The 19594-nt window shown below is 37.7% G+C and overlaps 1 protein-coding gene across 4 annotated transcripts in view; it reads left to right on the forward strand.

Moving 5' to 3' along the window:
* The window catches only part of MAP2K4 (mitogen-activated protein kinase kinase 4), a 178793-nt gene that overhangs the window by 29127 nt on the left and 130072 nt on the right, over window positions 1–19594 (forward strand). For all 4 annotated transcript variants that reach the window (XM_064271798.1, XM_064271799.1, XM_023556480.2 and 1 more), the window contains one exon: window positions 13710–13812. In XM_064271798.1, the coding sequence (XP_064127868.1) occupies window positions 13710–13812 (103 nt within the window). Of the gene's footprint in view, window positions 1–13709; window positions 13813–19594 lie in introns of those variants that run through there.

Genomic DNA, 19594 nt, shown 5'->3' on the forward strand with positions numbered 1-19594 from the left:
TCCTCCCTTTGGTTTTCCACCTCCAGCTCTTTGCACACGTCATTATAATACTTTATTTTGTCTTCTCAAGAGGCCCTTTGAAATCTTCTGTTCAGTTCTTTTACTTCGTCAGTTCTTCCTTTTGCTTTAGCTGCTCGATGCTCAAGAGCAAGTTTCAGAGTCTCCTCTGACATCCACCTTGGTCTTTTCTTTCTTTCCTGTCTTTTCGGTGACCTCTTGCTTTCTTCATGGATAATGTCCCTCATGTCATGCCACAACTTGTCTGGTCTGTGGTCACTAGTGTTCAATGCGTCAAATCTGTTCTTGAGATGGTCTCTAAATTCAGGTGGGATATACTCAAGGTCATATTTTGGCTCTCGTGGACTTGCTCTGATTTTCTTCAATTTCAGCTTGAACTTGCATATGAACGATTGATGGCCTGTTCCAGAGTCGGCCCCTGGCCTTCTTCTGACTGATGATATTGAGCTTTTCCGTTGTCTCTTTCCACAGATGTAGTCAATTTGATTTCTGTGTGTTCCATCTGGCGAGGTCCATGTGTATAGTCGCCGTTTATGTTGATGAAAGAAGGTATTTGCAATGAAGAAGTCGTTGGTGTTGCAAAATTCTATCAGTCGATCTCTGGCATTGTTTCTATCACCAAGGCCATATTTTCCAACTACTGATCCTTCTTCTTTGTTTCCAACTTCCGCATTCCAATCGCCAGTAATTATCAATGCATCTTGATTGCATGTTCGATCAATTTCAGCCTGCAGCAGCTGATAAAAATCTTCTATTTCTTCATCTTTGGCCCTAGTAGTTAGTGCGTAAATTTGAATAATAGTTGTATTAACTGGTCTTCCTTGTAGGCGTATGTATGGGTATTATACTATCACTGACAGTGTTGTACTTCAGGATAGATCTTGAAATGTTCTTTTTGACGATGAATTCAGCACTGTTCCTCTTTGAGTTGTCATTCCCAGCATAGTAGACTATATGATTGTCTGATTCAAAATGGCCAATACCAGTCCATTTCAGCTCACTAATGCCTAGGATATCGGTGTTTATGCGTTCCATTTCATTTTTGACCATTTCCAATTTTCCTAGATGCATACTTTGTATATTCCAGGTTCCAATTATTAATGGATGTTTGCAGCTGTTTCTTCTCATTTTGAGTTGTGCCACATCAGCAAATGAAGGTCCCAAAAGCTTGACTCCATCCACATCATTAAGGTCGACTCTACTTTGAGGAGGCAGCTCTTCCCCAGTCATCTTTTGAGTGCCTTCTAACCTGGGCAGCTCATCTTCCAGCCCTATATAAGACAGTCTTCCACTGCTATTCATAAGGTTTTCACTGGCTAATGTGTTTCAGAAGTAGACTGCCAGGTCCTTCTTCCTAGTCTGTCTTAGTTTGGAAGCTCAGCTGAAACCTGTCCTCCATGGGTGACCCTGCTGGTATCTGAATACCAGTGGCATAGCTTCCAGCACCACAGCAACATGCAAGCCCCCACAGTAGGACAAACTGACAGACACGTAGGGGTATGGGATAGTAGTTTAAATGAATCTACAAAGCAAGTTGAATTCCTTTCTTGTTGCTAGTATATTTTCTTGACTTAAGAGTTGTTAGACAAATCTCTGCCTTTTTTTTTTTTTTTCTCATATGAGTCGGAATCGACTCGCTGGCACTGGGTTTTGGGTTTTTATAGAGAAAATAATTGGTTTTTCAGTTAAGTTTTAATACTCATAACTAATATCATAGTTGTCGTTATGTTAGTTAGTTGATTCTGACTCGTAGTGACTCCTTGTGTGCCGAGTAGAAATGGTCCATAGGATTTTCAAGGCTGGGACCTTTTGGAAACATTGTCAGGCCTGTCTTCTAAGGAGCCTCTGGGTGGGTTTGGACCACTGACCTTTTGGCTAGCAGTCTAAAGCTTAACTATTTGCACTACCCAAGGACTCCTATTCCACACAAAAAAGTGTTAAAATGTGCATTTAAAAAGTGTAAAAGGTGCACACTTGGAATATCGTTTTACTAAATAAACTCAGAATGGCCCAGTTTCTAAAATGTTTAGCTTCATGAATGAATTAACAGTGTTTTATTTAATTGATGGTAGTTTTAAGTTGTGAGTGAGATTTTACGATCATTGCTCTGGGGTAGCAATATAATATTAGCTGATAGTAGCTCATTTAATACTCGGAATGGCTGATATTGGAAGTCTAGGATAGAACTGAGAAAGTTGCCCACTTCTTCTAATTCCAAGTCTAATGTCCTTAGCCCCTTCATCTTATGAAATAAGTTTGGGTACTCGCCACCCTAGGGTAAAAAGAGAGTGAAAGGAATAAGTTCTTGTCTCCCGCTTTATTTCCTCATTTCTGAAATTGTGTTGAATATAAAATTGCATAGTTGGAATTGTGTCCTAGTTATTTCATAACCAGTGATTATAGAGAATTAAAAAAAATTCTGTGTAATTTTTCTGTTTTGAAAATGAGGTACTAAGAATTTGAGCCAAAGGAGAAATGAAAAATTTAAGGCATTCCATTTTTTTTTTCTTCTTAGTGGGATGCTCTGAGTAATTGTAGGTCAGTCACCAATATTCTTAACAGTATTCTATGAGTGAACTGTACATTGTAGTTCCAATTTTCACTTCTTTATATGTTTATTTCTAGGGAACCGCCTGTGGTTGCTGTGGGGGTTCCTTAAGAGAGATTGATTCTGATGACTTTTTCATTATTCATACCTAACTCCTTTGGAGAAACCCTGATGGTGTAGTGGTTAGGTGCTATGACTGGTGACCAAAAGGTTGGCAGTTCAAACCCACCAGGTGCTCCTTGGAAACTCTATGGGCGCAGTTCTACTCTGTCCTGTAGGGTCGCTATGAGTCGGAATTGACAGCAACGGTTTTTTTTTTTTTTTTTTTTTTAACTCCTTTGGAGTGTGAGTACTGGCTTAAAAGACTAGTTCTGTTTGCTTAATTGGGTGGTGGTTCTACTGGTCTCGCCTGTGCTCACTCAGTGTGGCTTGTGTTCTGCCAAACCCAGCCTTGGTGGCTGGAACTGCTAGACTTCTTGCTGTATGTGGTCTTTCATCATCAACGACAATAGATTGAGCTACATCACATTTAGACTCAGGGCAACTTGCCAAGAGCTTGGGAGTGGAATCTGCAAGGCCTCATAAGGCTTAGCTTTGGAAATCATATGACATCCCTTCTGCTGTATTCTTTTGGTCAAAGGAAGTTCTAGCCCAGCCCAGATTCAACAGGTAGGGAAAATAGTCTCCACCTATTAACAGGAGGAGCAAAAAAGTCACATTGGAAAGGAGGTATAGGTACTGGGAGTTGTAAGTCATCAGTGGCTGTGTTTGTAACAATCTGCCACATAACCCACATTGATTGGTTAGCATTATATTAAAAAAGCCATACTCTAGAGGCAGCTATTACAGGCCCTTCAGGGTCTTTATTGCCATCAACACCAAGAGCTTTGCTGTTACTATTATGGATATTAAACATAGGCTTTCAAATGTAGTAAAATCCATGGTGTTGAAGATGTGTGGATTGGCTAAAAATATTTTAGAGATGCTGTCCACTCTTACAGGCTGGGTGGGAGGATTTTGGGTCTCTGGTTCTGTCAAAAGAATCTTGCTTTCCTATGATATAATGAAAGAATATAAGCCTATTAGGCTTGTGGGGAGGGTAGTGGACTGTTGATAAGAAAAACAGTGTACTAAAAATTCTGATCCAATAAATACTTGTTGAACTGCTGTTGTGTTCTAGGTACCTGTTATGTTACAGGTGATTTGCAGAGTTCAAAGACAAGCCAAGACAGTTAAAGTTTTAGAACAGGTCTGTTGACAATTTTGAGGACGAAAATAGGCTTGAGGAGGATGGGAGAGGTTGGCAGACTAGATCCAGTATAACATTGTGTCTGTCTGACCACAGACTGGTTTTGATGTTTTTGGAAACCACATAATGTTGGTTCTTATGAATTATGTAGAAACGACACCTGTTGCTCATCTGTAGAAGGTGGAGGAACGATGCTTTGGTAGGCTGTGTTACACAGAGTGACCGCCTTCTGTATTGGAGTGGTGGACTCCCAGCTGCCCCATGGGATCTTTGACCAAGTTTGGACTAGAATCCAAAATGTGGGGTCAGCTTAGCTGATTGTGGAAAGTGATATTAAAGGATTATATTGCTTGAGAAGTTATTGGTGCGGGAATATTCTTAGCTTGTCAACATCTTATTTGAGGTTAAATAAAACTGGAAGATGTCTTCCTTCCAACTTCAATATTCTGTGAGTCTGAGTTACTCTGTGGTCAGAATTAGAGCAAAGGGTATTTTTAGGCCTTTGGATATCTTTAGCCAAATCTGTATTCTTCAGAATCATAGTTCTGGATATTCTTGATTATCCCATTGTTGGTAATGCTCCTGTCATGAGAACTTTGAGGAAGAGGTTTTATATGGATGGTGTGGAAAAGGTTGTTTGAATAGTATTGGATGTTTTCTCTCTTTCTTTTTGATTTTATTTTTGGTGAAAATCTACACAGCAAAGCCTGCTTCCATTCTGCTGTTTCTAGACATAATGATCAGTGATGTTGGTTACACTCTACTCTGTGTCAACGTTCTGTCCTAGTTATTTCACTTCCATTTATTTAATCTCCCTACCGCCCAACCTTCTTATCTATGCTTTAGAATAGCTGTTGACCCTTTGGCTTTATATAGATAATTTTTTTTTTTTTTTTAAAGAAAAACAGCGCTCAAGGGTGACAATCTTTACACTCTTTGGGCTAAGATTGTTAATTAGTTTAAAGGTGATTTCAGGGTGTGTTTTCAGTTCAGGCTTTGAAGAGCAACTCAGGGCTGTAGTCTCAGGGACTCCTCCAGGCTCAGTAGGTCCAGTAAGTCTGGATTCTTTAAGAATTTGAAGTTCTGTTTCACATTTTCCTCCCTTTTTTTCAGGATTCATCGGTTGTGTTTCTGATCAGAACATTCAGTAGTGGTAGCTGGGCACCATCTAGTTCTTTTACTCTCAAGGTGGAAGAGGCAGTAGTTCATGGAGACCATTAGTCCTGTAGTCCAGTTTCTTCTCTGATTCTTGGGTTTCCTTCTTTCCCAGATGAATAAAGACCAATACTTAGATAGGCACTCATAAGCTTATAAGACCCCAGATAGCACTCACCATACTGGGAGATACAACATAAACTTTAAGAACTAGATTATGCCAGTTGACATGAGGCATGAGACCATGACCCTAAGCCCCCAAACCAAGAGAACTAATCTTATGACGTGATTGGTTATATTTAATTAGTATCAGTATCTGTAGCCCCTCCCCCTTTTTTGCTTGTTGTCGTTCTTGCAAAACCATATACAGCCTAGCATTTGCCCATTCATCCTTTACCCCCCTACAGCTTGTTGACATCATTTAAATCAGTTGTGCTGTGCAAACTTCACCCATATTCGCTGCCACCTTTTCCGTTTCTATAAACAAATATGACTACTACCTAGGGAATACTTCTCCCTCTGCCCCCTTCTCCCGCTCTGGTAACCACTAATGAACATTAGTTTCTGTATATTTACCTATTCATGTCATTTATAAAAGTGCGAACATGCAATATTTGTTTTTTTGTGATTGACTTATTGGGCTCAACATAATGTCCTCCAAGTTCATCCACATTGTTAGATGTTTTGGGAACCCATTTTTCTTTACGGCTGAGTAGTTTTCCATTGTGTGTGTGTACCACATTTTACTTACCCATTTATCTGTTGAAGGGCATTTATGTTGTTTCCATCTTTTTGTTGTTGTAAATAGTAGTGCAATGAACATAAAATCAAACCTGTTGCCCTCGAGTGAATTCTGACTCATAGCGACCCTATAGGACAGAGTAGAACTGCCATTCCTACCAGCAGTGGATGAGGGTTCCCAGTTTCTTCACAATCCCTCAAACACTTGTTATTTTGTATTTTCTTTTTCTTTTTTAAATCTTAACCATCCGAGTGGGAGCAAAATGATACCTCATTATGGTTTGGATTTGCATTTCTGTGATGGCTAATGACACTGAGCATCTTTTCATGTGTCTGTTTGCCATTTGAATATCTTCTTTGGTGAAGTGTCTGTTTATGTCCTTTGCCCAGTTTTTGATTGGGTTGTCTTTTCATTGTTAAGTTGTAGAAGTTTTCTACATATTTTAGGTATTAGATCATTATTTGTTGTATTGTTCCCAAATATTTTCCCAGTTTGTAGGTTTTCTTTTTTGATAAAATCTTTTGAGAACATGAGTATTTAATTTTATGAGGTCCCAGTTACCTATTTTGTTTTCTGTTCCTCGCGCATTGGTTGTTGTGTTTGATAATCTCATTTTAAAAAAAAATAGGTCCCAATGCTTTGCTTGTATATTTTCTTGCAAGAACTTTATGGTTTTAGATCTATCATCTAGGTCCTTGACCCATTTTGAATTAGTTTTTGTGTATGGCATGAGGTATGGCTCTTGTTTCATTTTTCTGCATGTGGAAATCCAGTTTTGCCAGCACCGTTTGTTGAAGAGACTGTTCCTTCCCCATTGAGTGGATTTGGCTTTCTTGTAGAAAATTAGTTGACCATAGATGTTTGGATTTATTTCTGGGTTTCCAGTTCTGTTCCATTGGTCTGCGTGTCTGTCATTAAGCCACTACCAGGCTGTTTTGATTACTGCAGCTGTGTAACATGCTTTGGAAGTCAGGAAATGTGAGGCCTCCTACTTTGTTCTTCTTTTTCAAAATCGCTTTGACTGTTTGGGGTCTTTTGCCTTTCCATTTAAAACTGAGGATTAGTTTTTCCATTTCTGTAAAGAATGGTGTTGGAACTTTGATCAGGATTGCATCGTATCTGTAGATCGCTTTAGGTGGTGTTGACATCTTGACTGTATTAAGTGAATGTTCTCTTAAGACAGAGCTTTGAGACCAGAATTTTGAGGGTGGTGCAGAAAGATTGATCCCTTCATCTCTTAGAATGGCTGGGTGGGGCCTGAAGCTGCTGAGGCTCCCAGGCCAGCAGCCTCTGGACCAGCTATGATTCCGATTTTTCCAGTGTATTGAACAGATTTCCTCATTTTCTGTATAAGCCATGACATGAAAAAAGGTAGGCAACATTGCCTAACGGACTAGAGCAGTGCTTTGAAAATGTGATGGGATAAGGACAGGTAAGGTTTTACTCATCAGTCAGGGTTCTTGGTTGCAAACAATAGGAACTTACTCTAGCTAACTGAACAGAAAAGGAATATATTGGAACATGATTCTGTAGCTTATGGAATCAATGGAAAAATAGAGAATCAGGCTCAGAAAATGCATATGAGCCAAGGGAAGCGGGGGCAGTAGTAACTGCAACCGAGGTCACAGGGTATGTCACACTGCAGCTGTTGCCGCTCCTAAAAGGTTCAGTTACTTTCTCCTCATCAAAACTGCCTTATGTGTGCATTTTGCATTGATTGTCCCTTGGAGAGTTGGGGCGCACAGCTGAGAACAGGCAGTGTAACTCCGTCTCACCATAGACCCTCTGGCACTGTGTCAGGCCCCAAGTCATCTCTGTTTGGAGAGGCTTTGGACTTTTACAGAATTATTTAATATATTTTCTTATTGACTGCTCCGAATATGTACTTAGATTGTCTTCAGGATAATTGCAGATGTTTCTGAAGTATAGCATGCATTTATATAAGTTAAGTTGCATTTTGTTATGCTTGTACGCTGGCTCATTTATGAAATAAGTGGACTGGGAGACCTCGATTTATTTTTTGTGATTGTAATGCTGAAAATTACACGGCACTGGGTTAATGCTGAAAAAGAAGAATCTCTGTGTGTATGTGTTATACGTGTATATTAAAACAATTTGGGTAAATTTTAATTGCAGTAATTAACTTTAAAGTAAAATATTTTATAATTTGCCTGTAAAGATTGGCTACTGCCCCCTCAAATTAGGCTTTTGCAGAAAATGCCAATTTTGGTGTTTTTTTTCCAGTTTTCACAGTGACTCTTTGTTCTGTCATTCTCCTGCATTTGATCTTAGTCTTTTATCAGTTTTTCACCATACGCAGATCATGGGTGATAGACCAGATGGTTTCACACACATATGCCATGACAGGCAGCTTTCAGCTTTTTGATTAGGGGTGTTTGTGGGGAATGAGCTCATTCAAATTTATGAATGTGAGGTACTTTGGAATTACTGAATTAGAACTCTTTTTGGCTAAATGGAAGAGTGCTCTGTTGTTATCGAACCAGAGAAGAATCTTGAAACTAGTCACTGGTTTCTAAATTTCAATTTATGTCCTTGCTGTTTAGGTTGGACTTACTATAAAAAGTAATAGCTTCATGGTCTGTGAAATAAGCTGTAGTTTTCAGGATTGGGTCCACATCCATGCTCTCCTTGGCAACCTTTTTTTGAGCTCATTATAGGCCTTTTCTATTATCATAAGACCAGTCTACTAAAGGTAATACTGCATTATTTGCAGTCAGATACTGTCATGATCACTGTGTACCTGTAAAGTATCCTCCAAAAGTGATAAAATAGACAGATTTTATGAAATATTCAGTATACTTTCTGGTTGTCCTTTATGCTTTGGGAATTTAATAATTTAAAGTAATACCATCGTTGATTACCCCATAAGGTTCTGATTCTTTTCATTGTGCTTTAGGTAAAAATTTATAGAGCAAATTAGCTTCTCATTAAACAATTATTACACAAACTGTGTTGTGACATTGGTTTCCAACCCCATGATGTGTCAACACTCTCCCCTTCTCTACCCCAGGTTTCCTGTTTCCATTTGTCCAGTTTCCCTGTACCTTCCTGCCTTTTCGTCGTCGTTTTTGGTCTGGTGTTCCCATTTATTCTTGTGTACATGATTGAACTACAAAGCACGTTCCTCACGTGTGTTATTGATTGCTCTATAGACCTGTCTAATCTTTGGCTGAAGGGTGAACCTCAGGAGTGAGTTCAGTACTATGTTAAAAGGGTGTCTGGGGGCCATACTCTCAGGGTTTCTCCAGTCTCTGTCGGATCAGCAAGTCTGGTTTTTTTTTTGTGTGTGTGTGTGTGAATTTGAATTTTGTTCTACATTTTTCTCAAGCTCTGTCTGAACCCTCTTTTGTGATTCCTGTCAGAGCAGTTGGAGGTGGTGCCGGATACCACCTAGTAAGGTTATGATTTTTAACAGGAAGTGGATTGCCTAAATAATTGAATGATAAATATATTTTAGGTGTAAATTTTCACTGAGTGTTTATATTTGCTTAGTGTAGTTTCCTGAGAGTTGTGTTAATGTGCCCTTTACAGATTTTAGGCAACTTAGGCCACTCATGTGATTTATTTCTGAAATCTGAAGAATTTTTGAATCTTCTGAACAATTTCCAAGTCAGTCAAGTGACCTGTTGGTGCCGTGGGTAAATGAGGGAAAAAAAATCAAATCATGACAATGCCGAAAATATCTGTAGTGTTAATTAAGGTCCTCAAAGTAGGTGTTTTTTTTTTAAATAATTTTTATTGTGCTTTAAGTAAAAGCTTACAAATCAAGTCAGTCTCTCACACAAAAACTTATATACACTTTGCTACACAGTCCCAATTACTATCCCCCTAATGAGACAGCCTGCTCTCTCCCTCCACTCTCTCTTTTCGTGTCCATTTCGCTAGCTTCTAACCTCCCTACCCTCTCATCTCCCCTCCAGACAAGAGATGCCAACATAGTCTCAAGTGTCCACCTGATCCAAGAAGCTCACTCCTCACCAGCATCCCTCTCTAACCCATTGGCTAGTCCAAACCATGCCTCAGAGTAGTTTTGCAATTACTTTTGACTTTTGTAGTATTGTAATTTTTTCGTGGAGTTGGGGGTGTCCCTTTATCAAATACGTTTGGAAAATATTGCATCCTAATATTTTGTTTTCTTTATGGCATTTGTCACTATTTTATCTTAGTTTCTAATTTGGTTATGTCCTCTGCTAGAAGATAAATGCCATGAGGGCAAGAATCTTTCATGTTTAACCACTTTATTTCCAGTGCTTGGTATGGTGTGAGCATCTCATCAGGTTCATTTAAGGAGCACATTGGAGATTCAGAATTCATGCTAATACATTAAAAGTTTGAACAGGGTTTCTTTCTAAAGAAACCTGTAAAGTTTGGAATGTGTCACTTCAGCGGTACTCAAACTCTTTGGTCTCAGTAACTCTTTATACTCTTGAAAAATATTGAGGACCTCAAAGAACTTTTGTTTATGTGAGTTATATCTTTATTTGCTGTATTGGAAGCTAAAGTTTAGAAAAATTAAGAATATTTATTAAATCATTAGAAATAGCAACAAGCAGAATTTAAGTAAAAATAATTAATAAAATAAAAATTAATATTAAATAATAAACATTAAGATGAATAATTTTTTTGAAAGATACTATTTTTCAAGACAAGCAGAAAAACTAGTGGGAAGAGTAGGCATTGTTTTACATTTTTGCTTATCTTTTTAACATCTGGTTTGATAGTAGCACACTAGATTTTCATATCTGCTTCTGCATTCAGTCTCTTGGGATATCACGTATTGCATAGCTTCTGGAAAGCTCCTCAGTACTCTCATGAGTGAGAGTGAAAAAAGGCATATAATGTCGTAGTATTATGCAGATAATTTTGAGCTCAAGGGCTCTCTGAAAGGGTCGCAGAGATTCCCGGATCCCACCTTGAGGACTGCTGTGCTGGGTTAAACTAAATCCCTGTCAGCACAGAACCTTCCCCTGCCAGACCATGCCCACGTCTTCTTCTTTTACACACTGTTTGATCTAATATTCTTACACCGTCTTTTGAACATGACTGTAACGTCTTCCATTATATGGATATATTTTCTAACTACAAATATTTTAACTGATTTTTAGCATTTAGATTTTCTTTTTGTCCGCTATTACAAAAACAATGGTGTTGGACATCCTTGTGGACAAATCTTTGTGTAGTGTACTGGTTTTCTATGGTTGCTATAACAAATTACCACGCACTCGGTGGCCTAAAACAACTGAAATTTATTCTCTCACAGGTCTCGAGGCCAGAAGTCTGAAATCAGTCTCAAGGGGTTGCAGTCTAGGTGTCGGCAGGGTCACACTTCTTTGGAGGCTCTAGAGGGGAATTGCCTCCTTGCCTTTTCCAGCCTCTTGGGGCTGTCAGCATTCCTTGACTTATCGCTGAGTCATGCAAGTCTCTGCTCCATCTTCGCGTTGATCTCACTGGTACAGTCCTCTGTGTGTCGAAAACTCCCTCTTTCCTTCTTTTATAAGGACACTTAGGGCATTTTGGGCCCACCTGAATAATCTAGGATAATCTCCTCATCTAAAAAATCTTAGTTTAATCATATTTGCAAAATCTTTACCATATAAGGTGACATTTCTAGGTTCTAGGTATCAGGACTCTTTGGGGCCACCATTCAGCCCACTGCATTGTACCCTCTGGCCTCCAGAGAAAGGTCCACGTCCGTCCTGTGTGCAGAATGCTTTCATGTTATCCCAGCATTCCCAAGTCTTAACCTATTACAGCATCAGCTCAAGTCCAGAATCTTATCTAAATATTATCAGCTCAGAAGTTCCAAATCTCATCATCTAAATCAATTTTGCACAAGATTTGGGTGTGATCCATCTTCTAGCAAAATTCTTCTTCATCTGAGGACCTGTGAAACTAGAAAACAAGTTATCTGCTTCCAAAATACAATTTTGGACATTCCCATTTTAAAAGGGAGAATATGAAAGAAAGGTGTCACTAGTCGTAAGCAATTTCAAAATCCAGCAGGGCAGATTCCATTAGGTTTCAAGGCCTTGGATAATTCTGTCTTTAAATATTTCCTAAATACAAATTTCCCAAGAAGTAAAAGGGCATACTTCTGAAATTTCTTGCATGTTGCTAAACCTTTTACTAGAAAAGTTGTATCAATTTGCTTCCTCACTAGCAATGTGTTAGTGACGCCTTTACCTGCTTACTCTAATTAACATGTTTATATCGTTAAAATAAGCAAATAAAGAAGGGAAGAAATACTTTAATTAAAAAAAGCCCTAAACTTTGCCAATTTCACTTGAACAATAAATTTATGTATTTTTGGTGTTGGTGAGTGCATTTTTGCTTTCTTTCCTCAATTTTTATTTACTGTTCATATTCCTGCCAATTTTTCTTGATTGGCGAGCTGTCTTGATATTTTTATTGCAAAGATTATTTTCAAATTTTCATTCTGTTATTATTTTTTGGAATATGCAGAGTTGGTATTTTTATATAGCCATATCTGCCATTTTTCAGAGTCCCTGGGGGGTGCAAATGGTTAACGTGCTCAGCTGCTAACAGAAAGGTTGGAGGTTCGAGTCCACCCAGAGGTACCTTGGAAGAATGGCCTAATGATCTGCTTCTGAGAAAGCAGCCCTTGAAAACCTTGTGGAGCACAGTTCTGCTCCAACACACGTGGGATTGCCATGAGATAGAAAAGATTCAGCAGCAACTTTTTCTTGTTTTTAATAGTTTGAATGTCCATCGTGTCCTTATTATCAGATAAAAATGATTTTAAAATACCTGTTTGGCACCTGAAAGGAGAAATCTGAATTATGTGAAAAATTTACATTGTATTATCCTTATTCCTGAAAATAGATGTATTTGTACTATCCTTATTCCTGAAAATACCTGTATTTGGTCTTCTTGGGAATTCACACTTGTAGAAAGGTCAGTCCCTGAAAACACAATCCTGAAGAGTTGGAGCCCTCTTAATCGATTTCCTGAGTCCACTGAGGTGGGTGTAGGGATTATAAAGGTGTTCTTTGCGTAGGTGGTTTACCTGTGTGATAAACCGGGAGGAATGAGAACTGGAAAGATTATCTTTAATATGAACATGAAAAGAAGATTTGCAACAAACGCTTAAAAATCCAACTCTGTTAAAAAATATTCAGATAGTAGAATTTTAAAGAGATGTATTTTGTAGGATTTATCAACATTGAAAGAAATATGCTCAGTCAATAAAACAAGCTAAAAAACAGTATCGTGGCCTGATTTTAGTATTAGAAAAAATACGTCTGCATTTGTGTAAAGAAAAAAAATCTGCCAGTGTCAACTGATTATTTTGGAGATTTATATGTGACCTTTATTTTTTCTAAATTTTCTGGATATCCCATAATGGACGTGTTCATTTGTGTAATAAAAAAATATAGACACTGCAGTCCTCCCTTTGTCTCCCCTAAGAACCTGCTTCAAATAAATGACTATTTGGGATATCTGTGTTTAAAAAAAAAAAAAATTTTTTTTTTTTTTTTTTTTGTGTTGACTGTACGATGACATTTTTAGCCCATTAAGGGTTGGGAAATGCTTCAGAGTCTTAGTTTTTTATATTAAATTTAAAGCAAAATGACTTTTATTAAACTGAAGGTGTTAAAGTATAGCACTGGAAAGTGGTAGTATTAGTATTTCTTAATATACCTGCTGAAATAAATGATTTTTATATTGATATTTTCATTTGTAAAAACGTTAACACCCCTGAACAATATAAACTTGAAGCACTGATCATTATTGTCTATTACAGCACCAAAGTATAATTTATGGTTAGTATCAACTAAAGATAATTTGTATTTACTTTTTTAATTGTGAGAAGTTCTTTGTTGCCTTTCAAAATAGTACACTGTTGTGTTAAAGCAAGTTGTTTTTCAGCCTGTTTGTGTGAATTTCTTATGCCCTCAGAATGGTGCCTATTTTATAGTACTTGAAACTTTTACTTTTTATTTGTTATTTCTCAGGTAAACGCAAAGCACTGAAGTTGAATTTTGCAAATCCACCTTTCAAATCTACAGCAAGGTTTACTCTGAATCCCAACCCTACAGGAGTTCAAAACCCACACATGTGAGTATTCTTGGCACTTTAATAAAAGGCTCAACTCAAGCACAGAATTTAAAGTTACTGTGTTTTATGAGTTTTTCTAAACCCAGAGGTTGGTATTTTCGTTATCTTGTGGGCCATTTGAAATACCGTTATTTGAGTTGAAATAGAAAGCTGTTGGTTCTGTAGTCTGAAGTAGGAAAACATAGTTTTCTTTATTCAAGTTTACTGCAAGGGAAAAGAAGAGCAGAAGATCCGGGTGCATTTACATCATTTCACTTTCTCTCTTACCAAACCCTGAGAATATTGTTTATCCCTTTCTCATTGGATTTCCAATGAAATTATAAATTGTATTTGGGAAACTTAACTGTCACCATTTACTTGGTGACAAAATAGGTCCTCCTTCTTTAAAAGCCTGAAAGTTTTCCATGTCATAGTTAATGGAAAGAATTTTGTATGTGCCAGTCTACAGGTGGCAAGTTTTTTTTTTTTAATGTATTCAGTGAATATTTTTTATTAAAAAGTAGCAATATTATAACATCTTACTGAAAATATTATTAAAAACATCTGTAAGTTAGTTTAAAATACTACCTTAAGAATATTTCAGAAACCTTTGATTGGGTGGAAGTGATGTGTTAATAAGCCCTTCTCTCCCCCCAAAGCAGTCGTGAACAGCAAGTGTCAAAGCTAGTGGCTTTACATTTATACTCATAGTCCTAAAAATAATTTTCACTTAGATCTGGTATTGAGAACTGTAAAGCAGGTGGGTGAAAGTATGGTAAAGAAAGCTGACAGAATACATTATGTTATGATTTTAATAATCCTCAACAATTTTGTATTCAAACCTTATTTGACTAGAAATAAATCTATTCTTGCAAAAGAGGCGTGTTTATTGCTGCTGCCCTTTTAATGTTTGGTGTGCACTGTATTTGCAAGTAGTAACAAATTGGTAGAGAGCAGAGCATCTTGCAATAGGATAGTTTTTGCTCTTTTTGAAACAGCTGTACCTAGAAGCCAGAGGTGTGTATGTGTGTATGCATACACTCATAACCTTAGAAGGCATGAAAGATATTTTAAATGAAACCTGGGGAAACAGTGCACCTGACTTGGAGTGCTTTCTTTGTATTAGACCGGTGGTGTTCATATACTTTCTTGTTAGAGCTCAGCCTAGAATCCCCGCCTTTTTACTTTTCTCTGAAACATTGAGTAGGGGCTGCAGTGAGGAAGTGAACTTAAGCACTTCTTGACTGGTCAGAGCTCCAGCAGCAAGGAACCACTCTTTAAATAACCCCTTTCCTCAATTCCTAGAATTTCTGGTGAAAGCTAGTACAAAACGAATTTTAGGTTGGACATAATTCATTTCTATTACCTTGATTGCCAGCTGAACCATCTATTAGAAGTCAAAGAAAGAAAGGCACATAGTACTAGTAGCCAAACTTACCAGTTTTCTTAAGCTTGTATAGACCAGGAGAAGGATAACCTGACTTAACGTTTGTAACTGGAAAAACATTCTCATGTTTATGCTCTTTTCCATCAGGAGATTCTTCATATATGGAGAATTAATGGACGAAAAAAAAAATGTTTTTTTTTAAAGAACGCTGTTTAAAAAAAAAAAAATTCCTTCCAAAATTTGAGTAGTTTCTTCTTTTTTTTTTTTTTTCCTATTTTCTTTTTTAACTACTAAAAACAAACAAACAAAAAAAAAACCAGTGCTTAAAAAAAAAAAAAAGTGCTTAGTTCATAATAATCCTGTAACCAGCTGGGTTAAGAGTGTTAAAAATTTGAGAGGATTTGGTGATAGGCAGTTTTACTCTAGGATGGAATCTCTAGGCAGTTTTACTCTAGGATGGAATCTCTAGAACTTGATTCTGGTATGTAAAAAATTTTAGATCCAGACTTTCTTCAAATTTTATCTGTTACGTAGGTCTGTTGGTCTAGAGCAGAAGTAGGCAGCAGCTAGCATGGGTACTGATTTTCATCATCAGGCAGTAGTTTTGCTAGGTAAGACAGCACATCTCTTCTACCTTCCCATCCCCTTCCATAAGGTATCCTTCCTCTGGGTTGGATGCCATCAGGTGATAAAAGCAATTGTTGATTACTCTTCAGGGTTCGTACTTTACAACTAGAAAATATAACTTGGCAGTTTGTTGAAGCTTTGAAATAAGGTACCTTCGTAACATTTATATGTTTGTCTCCCTATAAAATTTCCTTTGACCTTTAATAATGAATGCAAATATAAAACTTGTTTATCAATTTAGGAAACAAGGTGAATAAGCAACTAATGAAGTTAAGATATGTCCCAGGAACTAGTTTCAGACCCATCTGGCATTTAATGTCTTCTGGATGCATGGTCCCGTGGAAGATTTAAAAAAAATTGTAGGACCATGTCCTTATTTCCTGAGAACCAACAATTTAAGTCTAATTCCGAGAGATGACAGTTGACCGTTGTAGTTACAGAAATGGCACAAGATAATACAGCTTGAGTGTCAGATTAATGTGCAGGAGATGGTGAGATCACTTTATATAAACTACTTGGCAAATGTTTCACAGAGAACAAAATTTGAATTGGAATTTGAAAGACAGGTAGGGAAGGCTAGGTGGAGAGAAGGAAGAATGACATTCTGGTGAGTATAAGCACGAGTTTTGGGGACCATGTGTAGGTCTGTTTAATCAGAACAGAGATACTACTTACAGATGACTTTCTCTCTCTCACTGAAAGCTTTAGCATTTTATTTCCTTTATTCTTTGTGTTCTAAAATTATGTGAGGGTATGTGTTTTTTTTTTATCCCTAGGTGTGGATAATCTTTCTGTGTACTTGATGAACTCTTTTAGTTTGGAGATTCATTTATCTCTCTTTTTTTTTTTTTTTTTGTTTTAGGTAAAATTTTACAGCTGAAATTAATTTCTTGTTCAAAAATTTTGTACAGATGTTGTTTTGTGACATTGTTTGCAATCCCTACAATGTGACAGCACACTCCCCCTTTCCACCCCAGGTTTCTTGTGTCCATTAGTCCAGTTCTTATCCCTTCCTGCCTTCTCATCCTGCTTCAGGACAGGAGCTGCCTGTTTGGTCTCACATATTTGATTGAACTAAGAAGCACGTTCCTTATGTGTGTTATTTTTTGTTTTATAGGCCTTTCTAATCTTTGTCTGAAAAGTGGGCTTTGAGAACGGTTTCAGTTCTGGGTTAGCAGAGCATCTGGCGGGGGGGCCATAGTTTTGGGAGTTCCTCCAGTCTCTGTCAGACCAGTAAGTCTGGTCTTTTTACATGAATTTGAGTTCTGTTCTACATTTTTCTCTCTGTCTGTTCAGCACTCTGTTGTGATTCCTGTCAGGGTGGTCGTTGGTGATAGCTGGCACCATCTAGTTCTTCTGATCTCAGTCTGATGGAGTTTCTGGTTCACGTGGTTTTTTAGTCCTTTGGGCTAATATTTTCCTTGTGTCTTTGGCTTTCTCTATTCTCATTTGCTCCAGGTGGGATGGGACCAATAGATGTGTCTTAGGTGGCTGCTTGTAGGCTTTTAAGACCCCACACGCTATTTACCAAAGTGGGATGTAAAACATTGTCTTTATGAACTATGCCAGTTGACCTAGATGTCCCCCGAGAGTATGGTCCCAGCTGTGGCTACTCGGTTCCTCAGAATGTTTGGATGTGTCTAGGAAACTTCTGTGCTTTTTGGTGCGATTGTGCTGACTTCCCCTAAATTTTGTGTTCTTCCCTTTACCAAAGTTGACACTTGTTTGCTATCTAGTTAGTGATTTCTCCTTTTCATCCCTCCTCACCCTCGTAACAATCAAAGAATGCTTTTTTCTGTGTGTAAACCTTCTGTTGAGTTTTTACAACAGTGGTTTCATACAGTATTTGTTGTTTTGTGACTAAAGTACTTCACTCAACATGATGCCTTCCAGATTCATCCATGTTGCGAGATGTTTCGCGGATTCATCATTGTTCTTTATCACTGTATTAGTATTCCACTGTGTGTATGTACCATAATTTGTTTATCCATTCATCTGTTGATGGGCATTTAGGTTGTTTCCATCTTTTTACTGTTGTCAGTAGTGCTGCAGTGAACATGGGTGTGCATATTTCTATTCATGTTATAACTCTTGTTTCTCTAGGGTGTATTCTTAGGAGTAGGATTCCTGGATCATATGGTATTACCATTTCTAGCTTTTTAAGGACATGCCATATCGTTTTCCAAAGTGGTTGTACCACTTTACATTCCCACCAGCAGTACAAGCGATCCACAGATAAAATGCAGTCCCGATCCAAATTCCAAAAGCATTTTTTAATGAGATGGAGAAACAAATCACCAACTTTATATGGAAAGGGAAGTAGCCTCAGATAAGTAAAGCATTACTGAAGAAGAACAAAGTGGGAGGCCTCATACTACCTGATTTTAGACCTGTTATACAGCCATCCGTGGTAGTCAAAACAGCCTGGTACTGATAAAACAACAGACACACAGACCATTGGAACCGAATTGAGAACCCAGGTATAGATCCATCTGTCCCTGAGCAGCTGATATTTGACAAAGGCCCAAAGTCTGTTAAATTGAGAAGAGACAGTCTCTTTAACAAATAGTGCTGGCATAACTGAATATCTGTCTTCAAAAAAATGAAACAGTACCCATACCTCACACCATACACAAAAAATAAAGGTAGATCGAAGACCTAAATGTAAAATCTAAAACGATAAAGATCATGGAAGAAAAAATAGGGGCAATGCTAGGGGCTCTAATAAATGGCATAAATAGGATACAAGCCATAACTAACTGCACAAGCACCAGAAAGAGAAACTAGATAACTGGGAGCTCCTAAAAATCAAACACTTATGCTTACTGAAAGAGTAGAAAGAAAACCTACAGACTGGGAGAAAAAATTTTGGCTACGACGTATCCGATAAGGGTCTAGTCTCTAAAATCTACAAGATACTGTAATACCTCAACAACAGAAAGATAAATAATCCAATTAAAAAGTAGGCAAAGGATATGAACAGACACTACACCAAAGAAGACATTCAGGCAGCTAACAGATACAGGAGGAAATGCCCGTGATCATTAGCTATTAGAGAAATGCAAATCAAAACTACACTGAGAAACCATCTCACCGCAACAATACAATACTGGCACTAGTCAAAAAAACATAAAGTAACAAGTGTTGGAGAGGTTGTGTGGGGAGACTGGGACATTTATCTCTATTTCTGAGAGAATTTTTGCTGCTTTTTTTGGGTAGATCCCTTCATGGTTATTATTATTATTCATTTTTTAATTTTCTCTTCTTGAAACTATTTGGTTTGGATTTTGATTCCCTGAATTTCTACTTTTTGACTTCGATTTCTTATTTTTCATTTCTCTGTCTTTTTGCTCTGTGTTGTGAGTGATTTCCTTTATTTTCTGACTCTTCTATATTGGTAATTGATTTTGATTTCCAAGGGTTGATTGTGGCTAAAAAGTCTGGAACTTTAAAGTTCTTTTCTGCCCTCAGAATTATCTATTTCCTTATCTTTGTTTTTCTCGCTTGTGCTATTAGTGTTTTTTTTTTCCCCCACATGCCTCATACTTCTTTGTTGTGTATTGATAGTTGAGGATGAGGAAACTGGAAGGCTGATGGGGAGCTCTGTGTACATGATATGTCTCGTTGACTGGTGGGCTTCACTTTTCTGTGAGTGGATAGAGCTGGCTATTAAAAATATTCTAAATGCCAGAAGGAGCAGGGCCAGTGTTCACCCTAGGAGGCCTAGTTCTTTCCAAATAATTTGTTTATTTTCTTTAGACATGGGCTTCCTTTTCATTTTGGGGAGAG

This window comes from Loxodonta africana, chromosome 18 (assembly GCF_030014295.1).
Source record: "Loxodonta africana isolate mLoxAfr1 chromosome 18, mLoxAfr1.hap2, whole genome shotgun sequence".
NCBI lineage: Eukaryota > Metazoa > Chordata > Mammalia > Proboscidea > Elephantidae > Loxodonta > Loxodonta africana.